A 19,552-nucleotide genomic window follows, 5' to 3' on the forward strand; every position below is an offset into this window, starting at 1 on the left:
TCCCTTGTATTTTATGCAAATTAGTCTGCTTGTTCAGTCTTCTCTTCCCTAGAGTCAGTGGGTTTCTTGGATTGGTGAGCCAGGAGACAGTGGCCATGAACAACCCCTGCCAGAAGTTCCTGTTATCCACTTGGGGAGTTGAGTTTATGAATTTCTTTCTGCCATTGTCTTCTCTTTGGGACAACCCTTGGTGTCTCTCATTTTCCCACAGGGAGAGCTCCTGGTATCTCATCTTCCCATCTATCCCATCTACCCAGCTTTTGGGTGCTCCACTTCCCATTGGGACAGCTCTAGCTAGGGCAAATTTGAGCCATCCAACCTGATCATGAGTTCCAATGTAACTGTAGGAAAAAGCAATTCCACAATCAAATAAATATTCTTGTGTCTGTTTGTTTAACCAGAATGAAAAATTAGTTTTATAATATATAAAAAAATTGTCTTTCAGTTGAAGATGACATATTTTTCTCATTTAAAATGTTTTCAAAATTTCAGTCAAAAAATATTTCTATGGTGTTCATAGAATCAGGATGCAAAAATGTATTTCAGTATAATAATGTATTTTGTTTGCTTTATCTAATGAGTTTTAATTTTGAATGTATTCTAGAATATAGCATAAGTAGAGAAAAGGAAGTGCTCTGATGTTTTGATTTTTGTCTTTGAAATTCAATGCAGCTAAGCACATCAGTGTGCTTACCTGATCCACAAAGGTACCTGAGGAAGCTTTTATCTGAGTCTTGTGGGATTTGGATTCCTAACTCAATTAAATCCTTTCTATTTTTTTAGATTTGCTTCAACCAAAACATTCATACTAAGCCTTAAAGTAAACTTTGGTGAAAGGTGTAAAGTTTTTTGGCCAAACTCAAATATTAGTGATTTAAATTTACTTTGCTTAATGAGATTGAGGTAGTGAACTACTGTATTACTCTGGTGAACTCTTTCTCTTTGGTAAGCTGTCTCAAGTGTGGCAAACATGTGGCATGTCGATATGGGAACAGAGAAAATGTCAGAGACAGGAGCAAAGATTTACAAAATTTAATAACTTTCATAAGCTTTAGCTTCTTGACTTAATATGGACCCCAAAAAAAAGGAAGGAAAATACCAGATGCTATAATAATATGGGTTCTTCTAAAACAGAGAAAAAGTGTACAAACAGATTTATAATGACTTTTTGTAATCCTAGAGTGCAGATTTACTATAGTTAATATTTTCTCTTTAAAGTTCAGTTAATATTGTTGTTTCTTGCTAATTCTTTCATGTAGTTCCTTTTGGCTTAAACTACCATGCTTGTATTTGTTAACATCTGCAGTAAAAGAGAATACATCATAAAAGTATCTTAAATTAAAAATTAGTTTCTGTTTAATAAAAAAATATGTCCTTTCTTTAGGCATTTGATGATAAATTATCCCAGTGTTATACATTAAAAGAAGGTTTTCTTGTGGTTTTGGGAAATGAGAGTACTTTTTTTCTTGTTCCCAGAGTCTGTTAGTAGTCCCAGAGTCTTTGGTAGCCATTGAATAATGGGGTTTTTGTATAAAAGAGGATCTACAAACTGAGAATTACTACATTTCTTATATTTGGTTAATACATATTTCCTAGTCATTATGGTAGTTGGTGCTGTATTGTGGGCTGGTAGTGAGGTTCAGGGTAATGTCAAGAATTTATTTTTCCTTTCAGTCATTCACACAGAAAATGTTAAAGGGCTCTTGGGACTAAAAAGAAATGCAAAAGAGAAGAAGAATGTCCTTCCCAAAAGTTGGATGCTTGTCCACATGTACACAAACCAGAGCACCAGTGCCTATTACCAGTGTAATAGATACTGCATTACCAGATTTTTTGAAACTGGTTAATATATGTAATGACAGAACAGAATAGACTGTTACAAGGGCAGTAATTTTTTAAAATGCCACCTGCTGAAGATGCAGCCTCATGGAGGGAGCAGTTTGTGGGGATTTTCCCCCATCTTTAGTCATTATTTGCCCCTGTCTGGTGGCAGCACAATGCTGACCTGTGCTGTGGAGAGTTCCTCTGGTCTCCCAGAGCTATGCTGGTCGTTCCCAAGCCACCAGGCTGCCCTGACAGCCATAGCCAGGTCACAGAGCCACTGCCCTGCCAGACCTCTCTGCCCTGGGCCTCCTTCCCTCCTCCCAGACTCAGCCTTTCAGTCCAGCTCTGCTCCACTGACCTGCCCCAAAACATCCATGGGAAGAAGACATTATTCTCTCTTCAACTGTTTAAATGTTTCTGGACTGTCTCAAAACTACTGATGATTACTAAAGCCTTGCTTAGCAGGTTCCTAATGGCACCATACATTTGTATTAACATATTGATATAAATATTGACATCATGTCCTTATCATCCATATCAAGAACACTACAATTACTAGGTCAATTATTTTCGCATGCACACACAGAGTAACTAAAATTGAAACAGTGATATATGCTACAGATTATTAAAAAATTCTTCCCAGCTTTGTGGAAAATAAATTACTTTGTCATATTGAGTAAAGAAAAATAAAAACTTCCTAGAACTTCTTTGTGCTCTCCAATGCTATACTGCATTCTAGCTTCTATTTAATTGCAGTTCTAAACACAAATAGCTGTCTGACGCATATATGGCTTTAAATAAATCCATATCTGCAGTTTTTGTCTAGCAGGATTCTCGTAGGCAAGAAACAGCCATCAAAACCACTGTGAGTTTTATGCAGTTGACATATTCTTTCACAAAGAATATTTATATTTTAAATCCTAGATCCCAGTTTCCATATATTAAATTTCTCCCAGTATTTAAGGAGTTAAATTAATGTAGAACAGAATAATAAACAGAAATATGTAATTTTTAAAAATATGCATATTCCTTGTAACATCATGGCCTATTTATACTAATGATTACATGGTTAGGGCTTTTAATCTTTGAAATTTTAAAGTAACAATGATACTTTGAGTCAAAGTCCATTTGAAATAAAGTGTTTCTTTGGGTTTTCGCTCTTTCTGAAGCTCTCACTGCAATCCTTTCCATTTCTGCACAATATTAGTCACATAGTCATGATAATGCAGTTTAAGAAATTTCCACTAGATAAGTCACAGCAACAAGGTAATTGTACTCTCCTATGCACATGTTGTCATTTGATTAATTTTAATCCTCTTGTTTTATGAACTAATCTGCTGATTTTTCTTATGTTTACTGCAAGTGGACAGCTCTCATATATTTAGTTATCACAGTTCAGCTGATATTCAGCAACTTTGTGATTTAAGTAGTTGAGTTCTTTGTGGAAATACTTGAGGTATACAGTGCAGCTGCTGTTACTTGAGTGCTACTGAAATTCCAACATGAAAAAATCCTTGATCTTCCTCGTAATCTCCAAAATGAAGCTACTGGCGAACAGAATGTATTTTCAGAAGCAGTTTCAATAATTGAGAGATTACGGAAAAGATGAAATAATTTGCCATCTGCTATGCAACATGATACCCCAGTATGGCCCAGAGATTCTTTTCTCTGTGAAATCTCCTTCCTAAAGGGAAAAAACCCTGCCCTTACTTGTGCTTGTTCAATTTTTAGAAATAAGTTCAACGTCTCCCCAGTTCTCTTCAGGCTGAGTTACTATTTTGTTTCAGTCACTTTGTTTAGTCATTCCAGAGGGAGTTTTAAGACCAGCATGTACCAGACTTGACTTCATATACTCATGTTGAGATTCTATATCTAGACATGTATATGTAATATATATATAAGATTACATAAAGAATTTTACATTATATAGAAATTGTGTGATAGTGAGACTGGGTGGAAGCTGTCTTTCAAAATAAATCAGTCTAGCAGGACAGTATGTTTGGGAAGCAGGGAGGAAAGAAACTTGAACTCTTAAAGTTCAAAAAGGACTGCAGATAATCTGGTATAGCCACATAAGGATTTGCTGCTAACAACACCAAAATTGTGGGTTTGATCCCAATATGGGCCATTTACTTAAGAGCCAAACTCGATTATCCTTGTGGGTGCCTTCCATCTCAGAATATTCTGTGATTCTGTGAAAGAAACAGAGGATGTAGAACCACCCTCAAATAAAGTTTTATAGTAAATATAACAAAGAAGAACCAATTCATTTCAGATGGGCACAGAAATTAATGCAGTTTAATATCAGGCTTTGGAAATTAATCTAGTAAACAAACTTGTGTTTTGTGTCTGTTGATTAAATTATGCCTCCATCCCTATCCTGTAACTGTAAATGTACAGACAGCCCCTGAGATGGAAATGAATAATTGAAAGAAGGTAGCAGAGAGAGAAAATAGATTAAGAATCTGTGCACCAGGTCTGGGCAAGATGGAGTTTTGTTTATTCACAGCAGCCCTTATGGCACTATGGTTTGGATTTGTGACTAAAAAGGTGTCAGTAACACACCGGTGTTTTGGCTGTTGCTGAGCAGTGCTTGCACCACAAGAATTCTCTTTTTCCCATTCTACTCCCCAAGGGTGGGGAACAAGGGATTGAGAGGGGACACTGCTGGGACAACTCACCCAAACTGGCCAAAGGGATATTCTATGCCAAACAACATCATGATCAGAAATAAATTTGTGAGGTTTTGGCTTTTGAGGTAGCCGTTTTTCAGACACCAGCTGAGCACTGGTCTGCTTGTGGGAGATGATGAGGCAGTGCTTATACATCACTTGTGGGTTTTTTCTACTTGCTTATTAAACTACTTTTATCTTGACCAATGACTTTTCTTTTTCTTTTCCTATTCTTTCCCCTGTTCTGTTTGTTGCATGGGTGGCTTAGTAATTGAGAAGCTATGTGGGTTCTTGCTGCTGGCCTGGGGTCAGTCCAGCAGAACCTGATCAGTCCAGTCCAGAGAGGACACCTTTAAAGTGTGTGTTTACAGAGCTTCCTAGTTTATATTACATGGTAAAACAGAATAGGAGGGTTGGAAAGATGCAAAAGGGGCTGAATAAGCAACTGGGAAAATCTCTTGGTTTAGAGTAGGAATTTAGGAAGTGCAGCATGTGCTCCTGCATTGGTCTGTCTTGAACAGGTTTCTTTGTTTCTTAAAATAGCTTTTGTGATTTAACATTTTCTACAAAATACTTGTGGTAATTAAAGGAATAGTAATAATTCAGACAAAAATTCTATTTAATTTGACTTGGATTAGGTAAGAGAGAGAATGACATAAAAAAAAACCTTCCCATCAGATTGACATAAAGCTATTTTCATGCTTATTATGTCTCTAAGTAGCCCAGTACCTAGGCATATATGCCCTGTCTCTTGTTAGTGCAGTATTCTGAAGCTGAAAAGCAGTATTTTTAATTAATTTATGGCAAGACATAGATTTTTTTTCATTATTCCTCTTCCTATGAGCTAATGCATTTGCCAAAATTCCTCAACCACCACATCTACTCCTTTCACAACTTGTCTGGGGTTGGGAAAAGTGCAATTTTTAGGAACTAACTTCTTTAATAGATGATGATATCCAAAATCATTTTTCTGTTTCCCTGAAATGTCATTCAACATCTTTTCCATTACTGGCACCCTCTCCTGACAGCCGCTACACAGTTTTAGACTGAGAACAAAATATTTGCTTTTATCCTAAACCATAATTTTACATGAGTTTTCAAGAGAATGAAAAATGCCTTTTCAAAATGAAAATGCTGTATCCACCAGAAGTGCAGTATAGCAATATGTAAAACTGTAATAGCAGTCAGTGCAAAAAGAAATTTAATTGCATATAAAATACCTCATAAGGTCATTTGATAACATTACTGTTATTTTTTTTTCATTTTCCCAATTTCATACTGCTTGTACTTTGAAAAAACAAAATCTAAGGAGTCTAAGAATAGAACTGACCATGTTCTCTCTCATCTCCATAATGTGTTGTTTCTAAGCTCTGCTTCTTCATTCCTGTCAGAGCTTATTTTTGTATCAAATAAAAGCATACGCAAACCAAAAATAGACAATCTTTGCATGTCTTCATAATGAGAACCCACACCAGAATACCATGTGTTATGTTGGATAGAGTTAATTGGCTCAGGCACTGTAATGAGTGTGCTGTAAACTATAAAATCTTAATTTTTACTTTTTTATTTTAATGCTAGCTAGTCTAAGCAAAAAGCAGAAAGTGACAAGGATGATAAAGAGTAAAGTAATCCAGAACTGACTGTGATTTTGATGGTAAAATAGTGTTGTGGAAATTGTTTTAAAGAAAGTAATCCTGAGTCTTATGCATCACTCAATGAACTTTTAAAATGCTGTTTTATGAGCAGCCAATTAAGGAAAGCCTGCTTTCTTGACCTTGCTATTTGCCACCCTACCCAAAAATCTTACACCACGTATACAGCATCCTTTGATTTCTCTACCCATCATATTTACTCTCCCTACACACTTATAAATAAGATGCCATCTTATTTCTGGATCCCTTAGTGCCCTCCTTGACAATTTTTCAGCTTTAGGATCAAGACCTGGTGTTTTCTCCTTTACATGCCCACTTTTCAGAATTTTTTGTGATTTATGATATCACTTTGTCAGGTTTCCACATGCCTTATTAAGAAACCCCAAAGTAGCTGACAAATAAATAGAAGGGACAGTGATATTGCATAATGCTTTGCATATAAAATTCAGAGCAGAATTACAAACGCAGGTGAGCAGGAAAAAGCAAATCTGTTGCTAATTTTTATTTTATTAAATATCATTATGTGAAAAACAATTAGGATAATTTGCTATTTCTTTTACAAATGTTTTAGGAGAACTACTTTTAACCGTCAGACCTATTTTCTATCTGGAAATCAGATTTTAACCAATGTGTTGAAAAAGTGAAGACCTTTTGTAGCCCTGAAACCTATATATTTAATTGAAGGTTTAAAATGAGATCAGGCTGTAGCAGCAGACCCAGGAGTTGTTAACTTTATACTTTTGTGCTTTTCAGCACTGAATTTTACCTTGAAAGTGATACATATGATACCAAAAATTAAGGGGAAGGCCTTCTTAGTAATGTTAGATATTCTGTGTGTTGGTTCCTATCCAGCAGATACAGCCTGCAAGACACTTGTGTATTGAGCAGAACGATCTCATTATTAGGAAAGTGATGCAGTGTGGTTTATTTCATACCCTGAAATCACTCAAGGAAATAACTGAGTGGATTATACTTATCCTGGACTCTGTATTGTGCTATTGTGTGTAGCAATAACAGGCAGCATATTAAAATAGAGATTAGGGACCACAACCATTCTTTTGAAGGCAGTTCTGAAATTTCAAAGCTGTTGAATTATTCAAGTATATTTCAATTTATAAAACATGATTGCTTGATGGTGTGACAGTATAAATAAAAACATTGGAAAGTATGAAGTCATCTTTTTCCCCATAGTTGTTTTGAACCATGGTAATTGAAGGTGTTGATTTTGTGTCAGTAGCAGCCATAATTAAGAGAAGAAACATTAGACAATTTATTTGGTCAATGCCCTACTTTTGCACAAACAAAAAAGAAAAAATCCAGTCAAGGTAGAAATGGACACAGTTACAATATGAAACTGACTAGATATATTCAATATATTTAGTAATAAAACATCTGAATTAATATTAAACCTTTATTGTTTTCTGTCCCTATTTTCAAAGCCAGTAGCACACATTTAACATGTAAATATGTAACATTTTTCAGGTAGCAATGTCAATATAAAAATCAAAAGAATTCTCGGAATATATGTTTGGGTCTTTTAAAATGTATCTTTATGTTCCTCAAGGAATCTAGAAATTGGGTTTTTAATTAGTTTTTGATATATCCAAGTTTTTTTAGACTGAAAAAAGTATGCGTGCTCTACACAACACATGCAGAAAGTGCTGGTTATGGTGCATGCATGCTATCATCATCTGAATGTTCACAGTATTATTTTTAAGGACATGACAGTCTGTTTTCCTTTTCATTATGAGGTTTTAAGCTTCTGTTTATGTTTCTCAGTTATGGAACTGGGAGCATTTTATGCAGAGATCGACAGTTATCTCCTGAAATATCAGTTATCAGAAAATATCACAGTGCGTCTTATGGTGGGAATGATGATTTTCTATTATATCTGACAAAATTGAATTAGCACCTTCACGTAGATTAGCACATTGGCTGAGTGTGAGGATTTTCCTGGAAGATTTTTAAGGCATTAAGCCTTCCAGCTGTAATAAGGTTAACACAGTTCTAAGTGACTTGAATGTCAGTGTTGGCAGTTTAAGAGGTATAATATTTCTGAAAGCAGGAAGAGAAACACTCTCATGTTCACTTCATTCAAAGACCACTTTGAGAAGAGGACATATGTTTCTTTAAGTTTATCACTTAGTGTAGCTGTAATATAGCACAGAATTACAGAATGATTGAGGTTGAAGACACCTCTGTAGGTCATACAGTCCAACCAGAAATGGTTTTTCAGCACCACGTCTCTCTGGCTTCTAAATATCTCCAAGAATGGAGAGTTCAAAACCTCCTGTGTGAATTTTCAGTAAACCTTACAGAAAAAAAAGTGTTTCCTGGTGTTCAGAAAGAGCCTGCTGTGTTTCACTATGTGCCCATTGCCTCTTGTCCTATTACTGGGCACCAGTGGAAAAAGCTTGGCTCTGTGCACCTTCCCTTCAGGTTTTTGTATTCATTACTAAGATCCTCCCTAAGCCTTCTCCAAGCAGAACAGTCTCAGCTCTCAGCCTGTGCTTACAGCAGGGATGCTACAGTCCCTTAATCAGCTTTGTGGGTCTTTGTTGGACATTGCAGTCTGTACATATCATTTGTATTCAGGAGCCCAGAGCTGGACACAGCACTCCAGGTGCGGGCTCATTAGTTCTGAATACAAAACACAGCACTTGTAACAGCTGCTAAAAAGAAATTAACCCTTTCCCAGCTGAATCCAGGACAAGTAGACATTCTCTTAAAATATCTGGTGGGACATTTTGATGTGGTTTGTGCCAAAAGATGAACAGATAGTTCTGTGAATATATAGATAATTCAGATGATCCCTAGAAGGCTTTTCTAGAATCATAGAATATGCTGAGTTAGAAGGCACCTACCAGATCATGGAGTCCAACTCCTGGCCCTGCACAGGACACCCCAAGAATCACACCACGTGCCTGAGAGCATTGTCCAAACACTTTTTGAACTCTGTCATGCTTGGTGCTGTAACCACTTTTCTGGGGAGCCTGTTCCAGTGCCCAACTACTGGCTGAAAAGCAATTTCCCAATATCCAGCCTAAACCTCCGCTGACACAGCTTCATGCCATTGTCTCAAGTCCTGTCATGGGTCATGAGAGTGAATAAATTGGGACCTGCCCTTCTGTTTCCCTTTATGAGGATGTTGAAGCCCCCAGTGAAGTCTCCCTTTGGTCTTCTCTTCTCCAAGCTAAGCAAGACAAGTGACCTCATAAAGTCTCCCCTCCAGTCCTGTCACCATCCTCATGGTCCTCCTTTGGATATTCTCTAACAGCTTAATGTCTTTTCTGTATTGTGGCACCCAAAACTGCCCCCAGCACTCGAGGTGAGGCCCCCCCAGAGCAGAGCAGGACAATCCCCTCCTTGCCCGGCTGGCCATGCTGTCCCTGATGGCCCCAGGACAGGGATGTCCCTCCTGGCTGGCAGGGCGCTGCCGGCTCAGGCTCATCTTGCCACCAACCAGGACCCCCAGGTCCCTCATGAGAAATATCATGCTGAAACAAAGCCAGTGGCATCTACCCTGCATATTTATTCCTTCCTCCAACACAAAGAGCTTGAGTCGGTGTTATTCAGCAATATATTCTCATTGATTCTACAAGTTAAAGGAACTGGGAACAATTAGAGCTGAATATCCTGGGAGAGAAGACATAACTTACAAACTAATAATGTAAACCATCCTGCACTAGCTAAATTAAGCAGTGAAAAGCAAGATTACAATCTGATGATAAAGTATAATGAAGAAGTTATTACCTGGTAACTTATATAATGAAATTAGCACTGCTTAGAGCTGGCTGTTAATTCATTTTTGGCAGTGGGACTTAGAAGCAGAGAGAAATCAAAATCAGGTGAGAGAGAATGCTCTTTCAGAGAGGTAAAAATGAAATGATAAAAGATGTAATTGAATCCTGGACTACATGAAAGTTAGTTTCTTTGGTCCTAAGGGGAAAGCAATAGTGTAGCTTTGTTTCCATTCACTTCAATTTATGCATGAGTACAAGTCTTATTAGGGCCTTGTAACAACACTTACTAATCTTTAGGAACTTTTGTGTAGGAAAATTGGACCAGGGACATATTATTTTCCCTTCCTGGTCGTAAAAGTTAATGCAGGAGGAGATGCTCCAAAGATATATGAAATATCTGGTCAAAGATATATTAAATATCTGTTCACAATGCAAATTCACTCTAATTTTTCACTCACTCAATTCACTCACTTTTGCACCAACTTTCTATGTTGGATCAACTTAGGGTATTGCTTACACAGGGATGTGTGAAAATGTCTGAGTCTTTCTTATTTTGCAATATATAATAAGTACTGTGGCATTACCTAAATATAGGACTCAAAAAATCACTATATAGTATATTTTTCTCCCAAGTAGCAGATCAGAATATTGTCTAAGTTTAAAGTGCAAATACTGCTTTACCTTGCACAGTAGCTGGAATTCTCTGTTAAAGTCAGAACAATTCTAGGATGAAAATAGAGCTTTTCAAAAGTAGATTTTCTAAGATGGCTATCTAGCTATCTGAGCTCTTTCAAAGTTAATAAAGTGTCAAATTCAAAGACAAAATATTTATATGAGATGTAGTATTGAGAAGAAATAAATTGTCCTTTGGATGTACTGATTGCTTTCTACTGACTGGATTGGGGCCTAGTTAACTAGCTGAGACTGGACACTGAGTTTTTTAGTGTATGAACCCAATGGTGAATTTTCATGGTTGGAATTGCTTTAAAAAATTACAAATTTTTGTTAAGGAAGGCATCGTAGAAAATAGCTCTTTTCCTTTTATTGTTTTGGTATTCTTAACTAAAAATACAGGGGACGAGGGTGTGAGTTTGGTGGTTTTTTGGCCTTGGGGTTTAGTTATGTTACTGGGGTTTGGCATGTCAAATAAATTTAGTTTTCCTTTCTGATGAGCAGTTATTGTGGGACAGTATTGGTAAGGGATGATGTTATTCAACAGGAAAAAAAAGAAAATATTAATATTAATATTAATAATTTGTAATGTAGTTCTGGAAAGTCAGGAATTCCAACTAAGATCTGTCAAACATGTTTTTGAATAATATATTTATATTATTGATAGTAATTTTCCTAGAAGTAACTTTTTGTGCATCTGGTCTTATTGTAAAGACTGTTTCTTCTCTTCCTCCTTCAAATCTATCCCAAACTTTCACACTATTTGGTTCAGACCACAGCTCCTTGTCCTAATATCTTCTGAGACTTTCATTTACATGGTAACACTGAAGATATTTGAGTGATGCAATTTAGATGGTGACACACTATGAACTACACGCCCTCTGTGTTGCACTAATTTCACTTCAGCATTTTATAACTGGTCATGCTGGAGTTCCACAAAAGATAAAAGGGCAATTTCTCAGTTACTGCTCAGAGATTATCAACATTTAGCAATATATGTTCTAATGGCTCTGTCCACTATAGACAAGTACAAGACATAAATATCATGAGAATGCAGTTAATTTTTCAGGGATAAAAAGCATACTGCTAGTCCCTCAATGGTCTTTTTTTCAAATATGATACTTTCCCACAATAAAGACTGCTGTGTGAATAGTACTGTCCAAAGCCTTTGACAATCTCTTGTCATTTTCTCTTCTCTTGTAGCTGATGGATGCACTGACTGGTCTGTGGATTACAAGAAATATCAAGTTCTAGTGGGAGAACCTGTTCGTATAAAATGTGCACTCTTTTATGGATATATTAGAGCTAATTACTCCCTAGCCCAAAGTGCTGGACTTAGTTTGATGTGGTACAAAAGCTCTGGACCTGGAGATTTTGAGGAACCTATAGCTTTTGATGGAACCAGAATGAGCAAAGAAGAAGACTCCATTTGGTTCAGACCAACAGTGGTACAAGACAGCGGTCTCTATGCATGTGTTATAAGGTACTATATTTTAATATACTGCATTTTAATTGACCAAACATGAAACAAGGCTCTTAATAGTGAGACTTTAATGCCAAAGAAAATTTTTCTGACTGTCTTTTATTTTCTTCCCCTCCTGGCATTCCCCTCCCTGAAGGTTTTTATGCCTGACTGGAAATTGCTATTGAATTTCTTGAACATATTAAACTTGATATTGTATAAATTTAGTCATTTATAACAAAATCTAAAATTTATAAGGCGGTTTGCATTGGATGAATAACTCATTGTTCCTTTCTCTGATTCTGGTTTTACTCTTGGAATCACTATCCCAGAGTAAAAAAAAATTCTTTTTTTTTACATTCAGATTTAATTTTATGTAGATTTCATTAAGTGATTTAACTGAAATTATTTTTCTTCTGTAAAAAAAAAAAATTGCTATTTGATGTAGAGTAGTTGCGTCGAGAAAAAATGGTGAAATTTCAGCATTTTTGCATACATCCTTTAGAATTATATCTGGCTTAACCTGATAATAGAGGCTGGATGCCAGATGTCTTCCAAAAAATTTAACATTCTGAGTCATCAATTTTTATCACCAGAAACTGGACTGGATTCTGCTTCTGCTTTCTGCAACAGGTTTCAGCTTCTTTTTGCATCTTTAATATGGTTTATTTTTCCAGCCCTTTACAGTATTCCTCTCTATCTGGATAACTATAAACGTGGTCTTGCTACTAATACATGATAGAAAGAGTCAAAAAGCAAAATGCAGAGCAACTGAGTGCCTAGAAAAGGAATGCACAATGCAGCTAGTACAGTGATGCAAGGAAAAATGTGGAAATTGTTTTATCAGCAACTGGAAAGGTTTAATGACTGCCTTTTTTTTTAATGGGTTTTTTTGGTTGTTTGATTTTGGGTTTTTGTCTTGGATAGAGGGAGGAGGAGCACAGATTGCTGTCTGGCTTGTGTGTGCTGAAGGAGATTTTTACTAAATAATGTGTTTATAAAAACATTATTCTATGATCTCTTTATATAATCTGTGAGATATTTCACATCACATTGTTTGTCCAATAGCATACTCAACATGGTTTTTTCTGATGATGATAGTTCTCTTTAAAACAAAACCCCAAAAACCTACAAATTAAGCTCCTTTGGGAGAATTTTTAGTTATATTTGGATTAATATTTTCTGATAAGTGTGTAACAGTAGCCATGAAAATTAAAACAGTTTTGTCAATTATTCTATACTGTCATTTAAAATACCATAATTAATTTCTTCTGTTTACATAAAGAAAACCTTAATTATCTGATGTTGCAGTTTACAGCAAGTATAGATAAATGCTGAATTTAGCTACTCAGACATACTTTATGTTTATCATCTCAACCTGTATTTGTGGCTTTTTTTACATGGATTTTTATTTAATCCAGAGGTAGGACCGTGTAATCTGCTTTAAACTACTGTTTTGATTTGCTACCAGTCAGAAATTAGACCTACAAATAAACCACTCCTCTTCCAACCACCCCCTTTTTCAGGAGAGGGGCAAAGGCAGAGACTATGGGTTGAGATGACAGTTTGCTGAAAGCAAACAGCAGTGGAGTAAGAGATGCACAGTAATAGCAGCAATATTAATAACAAATAAAGAGGTGCTTGCCTTGGTTTGAAAAGACAGGTGTCTGCTAAGAAAGGCAGGAGCCTTCCTTGGAATGAAAAATGTAAACCGCCTCCCTCTGAATTATTATAGTTTTGAAATTAAGGGGCTCTCAGGCAAAGATATGGGAGTAGAAATAACAGTTCTTTGTTACGGAAAAAAAAGATAAAACTAAATATAAAGTAATACAAAACAACACCGACAGAGTCAGAATACAACCTGACACCCTGTTGGTCAGGGTATTGGTAGCAGTCCAATTGAAATGGTGGCTGCAGTCCTCTTGCAGTGCCAGGTGTGGTTCTGTTGAGGCAGTGATCCTGTACAAGGGTGTAGTTTTCCTCTGAAGGTCCAGCAGTGGTATAGATGGGCCTGGTCTTCCTCTGGGAATCCAGTGGAAAAGGCTGCCTGTGGTGTTCCAAGTCTCAGATAATATCCAGGTAGGAATGCTTGGCTCTTCCCCCCGGGCAGAGCATCTCACAAAGGGATGATGTAATTTTATCAGTCATGCAGTGAGACTCAGTGGCCCATTTACAGCAGATATCTCACAGAGGGAGGATTGGTTGTGGAAGATATAAAGAAAACTGCCCACCTGCCACTTTTGACCACTCTGCTCTTCTGAGGTGCAGGCTGCATTTGCTGCTGATCAGAAACACATCCCAGAGCCACACCTGAGGTACAAGAAGGGATTGGTGACAGTGGTATAGAGGATGGGGTCAATCCTAGACACCCCCTCTGTCATGAAGAGAGGGATATCACATCACAAGATTGCTTGTCATTTATCATGTATGGACAGTGAATATAGCTGGATAAGCTGCACTAAGAGTTAAAGTAAATATTCAAGTGCAGCTCCCAGAAATTTCATATATATTACATACATCTGGAATAATAGTAAATAATAAGTAGTTTCTGTCAAAAATTCTGCCTTTAGAGTTTCAAAAATAGCTGAATTACTGTTCCTATCAAGAGAACATTTCCTTCATGTATTCTTTTTCTTCCCTGCCGGAAAACATCAATTACAATGTCTCTAGTAGTTGCCCAACATAATATCAGCATAGATGAGTGGAAGTGGAGTTCTGTTAGTTAGGTGTTAGTGAAGATTTATGTGATTGAGAATCATAGAATCATAGTATCATTTGGGTTGGAAAAGATCTCCAAGATCTCAAATGTTGGATCACAGAGTCCAACATTTCAACAAAGAGCTACATATACATCAACTAAAATGTTGCATGAAGTGCCACATCAGTTGTTTCTTCAATGCTTCCAGGGATGGTGACTCCATTTCTATGGGCACTCCATTCCAGTGCCTAACTACCCTTTCAGTGAAGAAATTATTCCTGATGTCCAACCTGAACTTCCCCTGATGCAGCTTGAGGCCATTTCCTCTTGTCCTGTTGCTGGTTGTGACAAACTTTAGTTGCAAGGGAGAAAACGTTGCCTGGGAGAAAAGACCAGCCCCCCACCTGGCTACAACCTCCTTTAGGATAGTTTTAGAGTGATAAGATCTCTCCTGAACCTCCTCTTCTTTTGACTAAACAATCCCAGATCATTCTGCAATTTCTCATATGATTCACTCTCTAGACCTTTCACCAGCTCTACAACCCTTCCCTGGACATGCTCCAGCCACTTAATGCCTTTCTTGCAGTGAGTGGCTCAAAAGTGGACATAAGATTTGAGATATGGCCTCACCTTTGCTCAGTACAGTCTCTGCCCTGCTCCTGCTGCCCACACTGTAGCTGATCCAGGCCAGGTGCCATTGGCCTTCTTGGTCACTTGGGCTGTTGACCAGAACTCCAAGATTCCTGCCTGCTGGGCTGCTTTTGAGCCACTCTTTCCCCATCCTGTACCACTGCATGGGGCTGTTGTGACCAAAGTGCAGGACCTATCACTTCACCTTTTTTAACCTCATGCAGCTGGCCTCAGTCTGTTGATCCAGCCTGTCCCAAAATCTCTGCAGAGCCTTTATATCATTCAGCAGACCAGCATTTCTGCCCAACTCACTGTCATCTGCAGAATTACTGAGGGTGCACTCATTGCCCTCTTTTAAACCATTGGTGAAAATATGAACAGAACTGGCCCCAGTAGTGAACTTTGGGGAACCCCACTAGTGATGGCCAAAAACTGGATGTAGCACCATTCACCATGACCCTTGGGATCCAGCCATCCAGACATGATTTATATTTATGAACATGTTTAATGCTTATGAACATTAATTGCTTTGTTAAGCTGTAACATTTAGTGGAGAAAAATGCATATGAACAATTCTTGTTCAGAAACATAGGAGTGTCTATAAATAATGCTTAGGATACAGACAAATAGAGTTAACAATAGAAGTTTAAATAAAGCATTACATATTATATTATAGATGAAAAACCTTCTCCATCTTTAACATACTTAATTCATTAGGTACTTATTAGCCATAAAATACTGCCTATAATTAATTTAGTGATATTCAGCTTTGAAGATTCAAATTCAGATGACAGCAAGGTTCAAACAGGGAATAACAGCATCTATGGAGATTGTTCAAATCTATTTTCATCCCCAGTCAGTAAAAAAACCTGAGCACCTGCTCCAGTATGCTTAACTGTTTCCATTAGGAACACACAGTGCAAGAATTTAGTTGAAGACCTAAAATCTGAAAAAGTGTGAACAGAATGGAAGGAAGGAAGGAAGGAAGGAAGGAAGGAAGGAAGGAAGGAAGGAAGGAAGGAAGGAAGGAAGGAAGGAAGGAAGGAAGGAAATCAGATTATTGTCTTCTCTTGCATTTAACTTCGTTCCCCTTCCTATAGTCTTGCATGTCTGAAGGAAGAGGCTTCAAATGTAGCAGTATTTCTAACTAATTTTTAAGGTCAGCTTTTATTTCTGCTGTTTAGGCATGTTTAAAATATCGCTATTCAAATTCATAGCAGTTGTATTTTCTGTTTTTATATTTACACATAGATAAGTACATGCATCCACACATACAGATATTACATTATTGAATTACATAAGTTCCCTGCTATATAGTCATTAGTACATATATATTTTATTTGACAAATAAAATAGAATGCCATAGAGATATTTTAAAATCCAGAATATTAATATTCTCAAAAAATTGTCAGTTAAAATTGCTTCCAAATTATCTTTAAAAAGCAGCACTATCACAATATAGAATACCTCTTTTTTTTTCCCTCTGAGAAATGTGAGGTTGTTGAATTTATGAAAAAAATAGTTCTTTATCTTCATCATCTGAAAATTAATTTTAGGTTTAGATAGCATAAATTTATCTTTTTAGATAGGATGTGTGATCTTCAAATATGAAGTATTGGTGTTCTGTAATTTTAAAGATCTAATTTGGTCAAATCACGTCAATTATGGCTTAATAAATTTAAATATTTAACTGTTAATTTCTGTACAGTTAGGTAAAATAATCACTTATATGAATGATGCATTGTTGTCAACACATAGTTATTCTTTAAATAAATCTGAAATAATAAATTCGAATTTTAAAGTAACATGTGTAATTATTTTTAGTGAAAACTCCCCCTTCCTTCCTTCCTTCCTTCCTTCCTTCCTTCCTTCCTGCCTTCCTTCCTTCCTTCCTTCCTTCCTTCCTTCCTTCCTTCCCTCCTTTTCTCTCGCTTTCCCATTTTCTCATTTTCTTTCTTTCTTGCTTTCTTTGCCATGAAGGCTAACCATCCACAGTTGGAGCATGATAAATTACCAATTCAATTTAAGAAGAACATATATTTTTACATATTTCATGTATTCACAATTGTTTAATTAATTCTCAGAAATCTTGAATGCACAATGTATAAGGAAATCTTTGCTGTACTGAAGGAAATGGTGAGCAAAGAAAGGCAATAGAATAAATTTTTCATAAACCTGGTGGAAGCATCATTTCTTCGTCACCTTGAATAACGTAAAACACATTTACAAATGGGAATTGTTACTTCTGGGTACCAACCATTTTTGAAATCTTTCTTACCCAATGAGGGCCTTTTTATCCTGGCTATACATGCTTATAAGTATTTTTATTTCTTTAAAGAGTTTTTAAAAATAATTATAATAAGAAAAGAGCAAGCATTCATATAACAACTACATATCCAATCTCAATTAAAAAAAAACAAAAACAAAAACCAACAAAACAAACACCCCCGCCCCCCCCAAAAAAAAAAAAAAGGAAAAGGGAGAAAGTATCTGAAAATGAAGTCTTAAACCAGATTGTCTTTAAAGTTTATAATTATGGTGTTCCCTAGATCTGCATGAGATCTTTGGTTAGGTTTATGTGCATTACTGACAAAGGAATCTGACAATGGATACGAAAAATAAGCTTTCTCAAAGGAATACCCAGTGAGCTAGCAATACACAGAAAGAAGGAAGTCAGAAGAGACTGGTTTTCTTTTAATTCCCTTAAGACAGTATCACCACTCATTGTCCTGGATAACAAGAGACAGGACACAGCTGCACAGTGCTGGCTGTGGAAGTGCTGTGTTAACAATTTGACTCCAGCATCTTAGAGGTCATTTCCAACCTTAGCAATCCTATGGTTCTAGGAAAACAACAACTCTGACAGCCTCTTGAGGTGGTGTGCAAGTTCAGGAGAACCTTGTTCAACACATGAGATGGACTTTCCTTATTCCTTGTCTTTGTGGTCATTTGGTTTATAGAAAGCATGGGAGGCAATTAGCTGTGTCTTCATTAATTTTACATTCCATTTGTAAGCTTGTAAGTTTTGTGAGTTTTTCCAAGGTATTTTCTTTTTGTGAGGATGGTAACCATCACAAGATATCTGGCTCTTATTTTCTTATGTTTGCTCCTTCTCCTTGTCAAATGCAAGCTTGGTAGGCTAATCAAATATCCATGTAATTTTTGACTGCAACTTAGAGAGGCTTGGTGAGTTGAAAAAGCCTTCGGGCTAACATTAGGAATTTATACAGGTTGGGTAGCTGGAGCTTACATTAAGTGCTCTGTACAGATGGCAAAAGCAGTTGCTCCTAGAAATAAATGTGGGATTTTCTTGAAGTTAATGCTTGTTGAAAGTCAGGAGATTGAAATATACTTATTCTCCACTCCCCTGTCCTGACACTGCAGGAGGTCAGCTGTCTGACATAAGCATCTTCATCATTAGTGATAAACACCTTCCACGTGTGTTAGGGCAAAACAAATACCTAATACTGAGAGGATGAGCAGGTGAGTGTAGGTGTCATGGTTTGACACTGGCACAATGCCAGTGCCCCATGAAAATATACTTCCCTGGTGTTTGCTGTGAGATGTGACCAGGAAATAAGCAAAGCAGGCCTCTAGATTAGAAAAAAAAGTTTATTAACTAAACTACAAAAGAAAAAAACCACACTCACACACACATGCACACACACACCTGGAAAATGAAAACTCCACAAAAAGCATTTCCTCCTCCCCCCCACCACATTTCCAATACATCTTCCAAATTTAAAGTCTCCATCCATCACCCTGTAAATACTCAATTTCAGTCCATCAAGAGGAGAGGAGTCCTTCTTGGGGCCATGGTGACCTCTTCCTTGCATGCCCAGCACTCTCACCACTGGACATGGAACAGAGCTGCTTCAAGGGTTATCCTTTTAAGGGTGCTTTGACCAGTTCCAAAAAAAGCACAGTTTTCTCTCATCTCGGGACCTCTTGTCCCCCCCATACTTGTCTACCCCCTGGGGCCGGGGGGTCTCCAAAACTGAACCCTCTCAGTTCTGAGCCATCGCCTCCCCCCTGCATGCAGCCTCTGTGGCGCGAGGAAGCATGGTTCTGTCCATGGCTGTACCAAAAAGAGTCCAGCAACCAGCTACTCCATCATCTCTTTCCGGCCTCTTCTTTACTCTCCCAGCCTCACTCACTGCTCCAACTGTCATTCACTTGCTCATTTCTTCTTTATCATC

At 37.1% G+C, this 19,552-nt stretch overlaps 1 protein-coding gene across 2 annotated transcripts in view; it reads left to right on the forward strand.

Moving 5' to 3' along the window:
- Window positions 1-19,552, forward strand: part of IL1RAPL1 (interleukin 1 receptor accessory protein like 1) — a 516,974-nt gene that overhangs the window by 355,002 nt on the left and 142,420 nt on the right. For both annotated transcript variants that reach the window (XM_031060205.1, XM_005424902.2), the window contains exon 3: window positions 11,767-12,046. In XM_031060205.1, the coding sequence (XP_030916065.1) occupies window positions 11,767-12,046 (280 nt within the window). The remainder of the gene's footprint in view (window positions 1-11,766; window positions 12,047-19,552) is intronic.

This window comes from Geospiza fortis, unplaced genomic scaffold, assembly GCF_000277835.1.
Source record: "Geospiza fortis unplaced genomic scaffold, GeoFor_1.0 scaffold161, whole genome shotgun sequence".
NCBI classification, from domain to species: Eukaryota; Metazoa; Chordata; class Aves; order Passeriformes; family Thraupidae; genus Geospiza; species Geospiza fortis.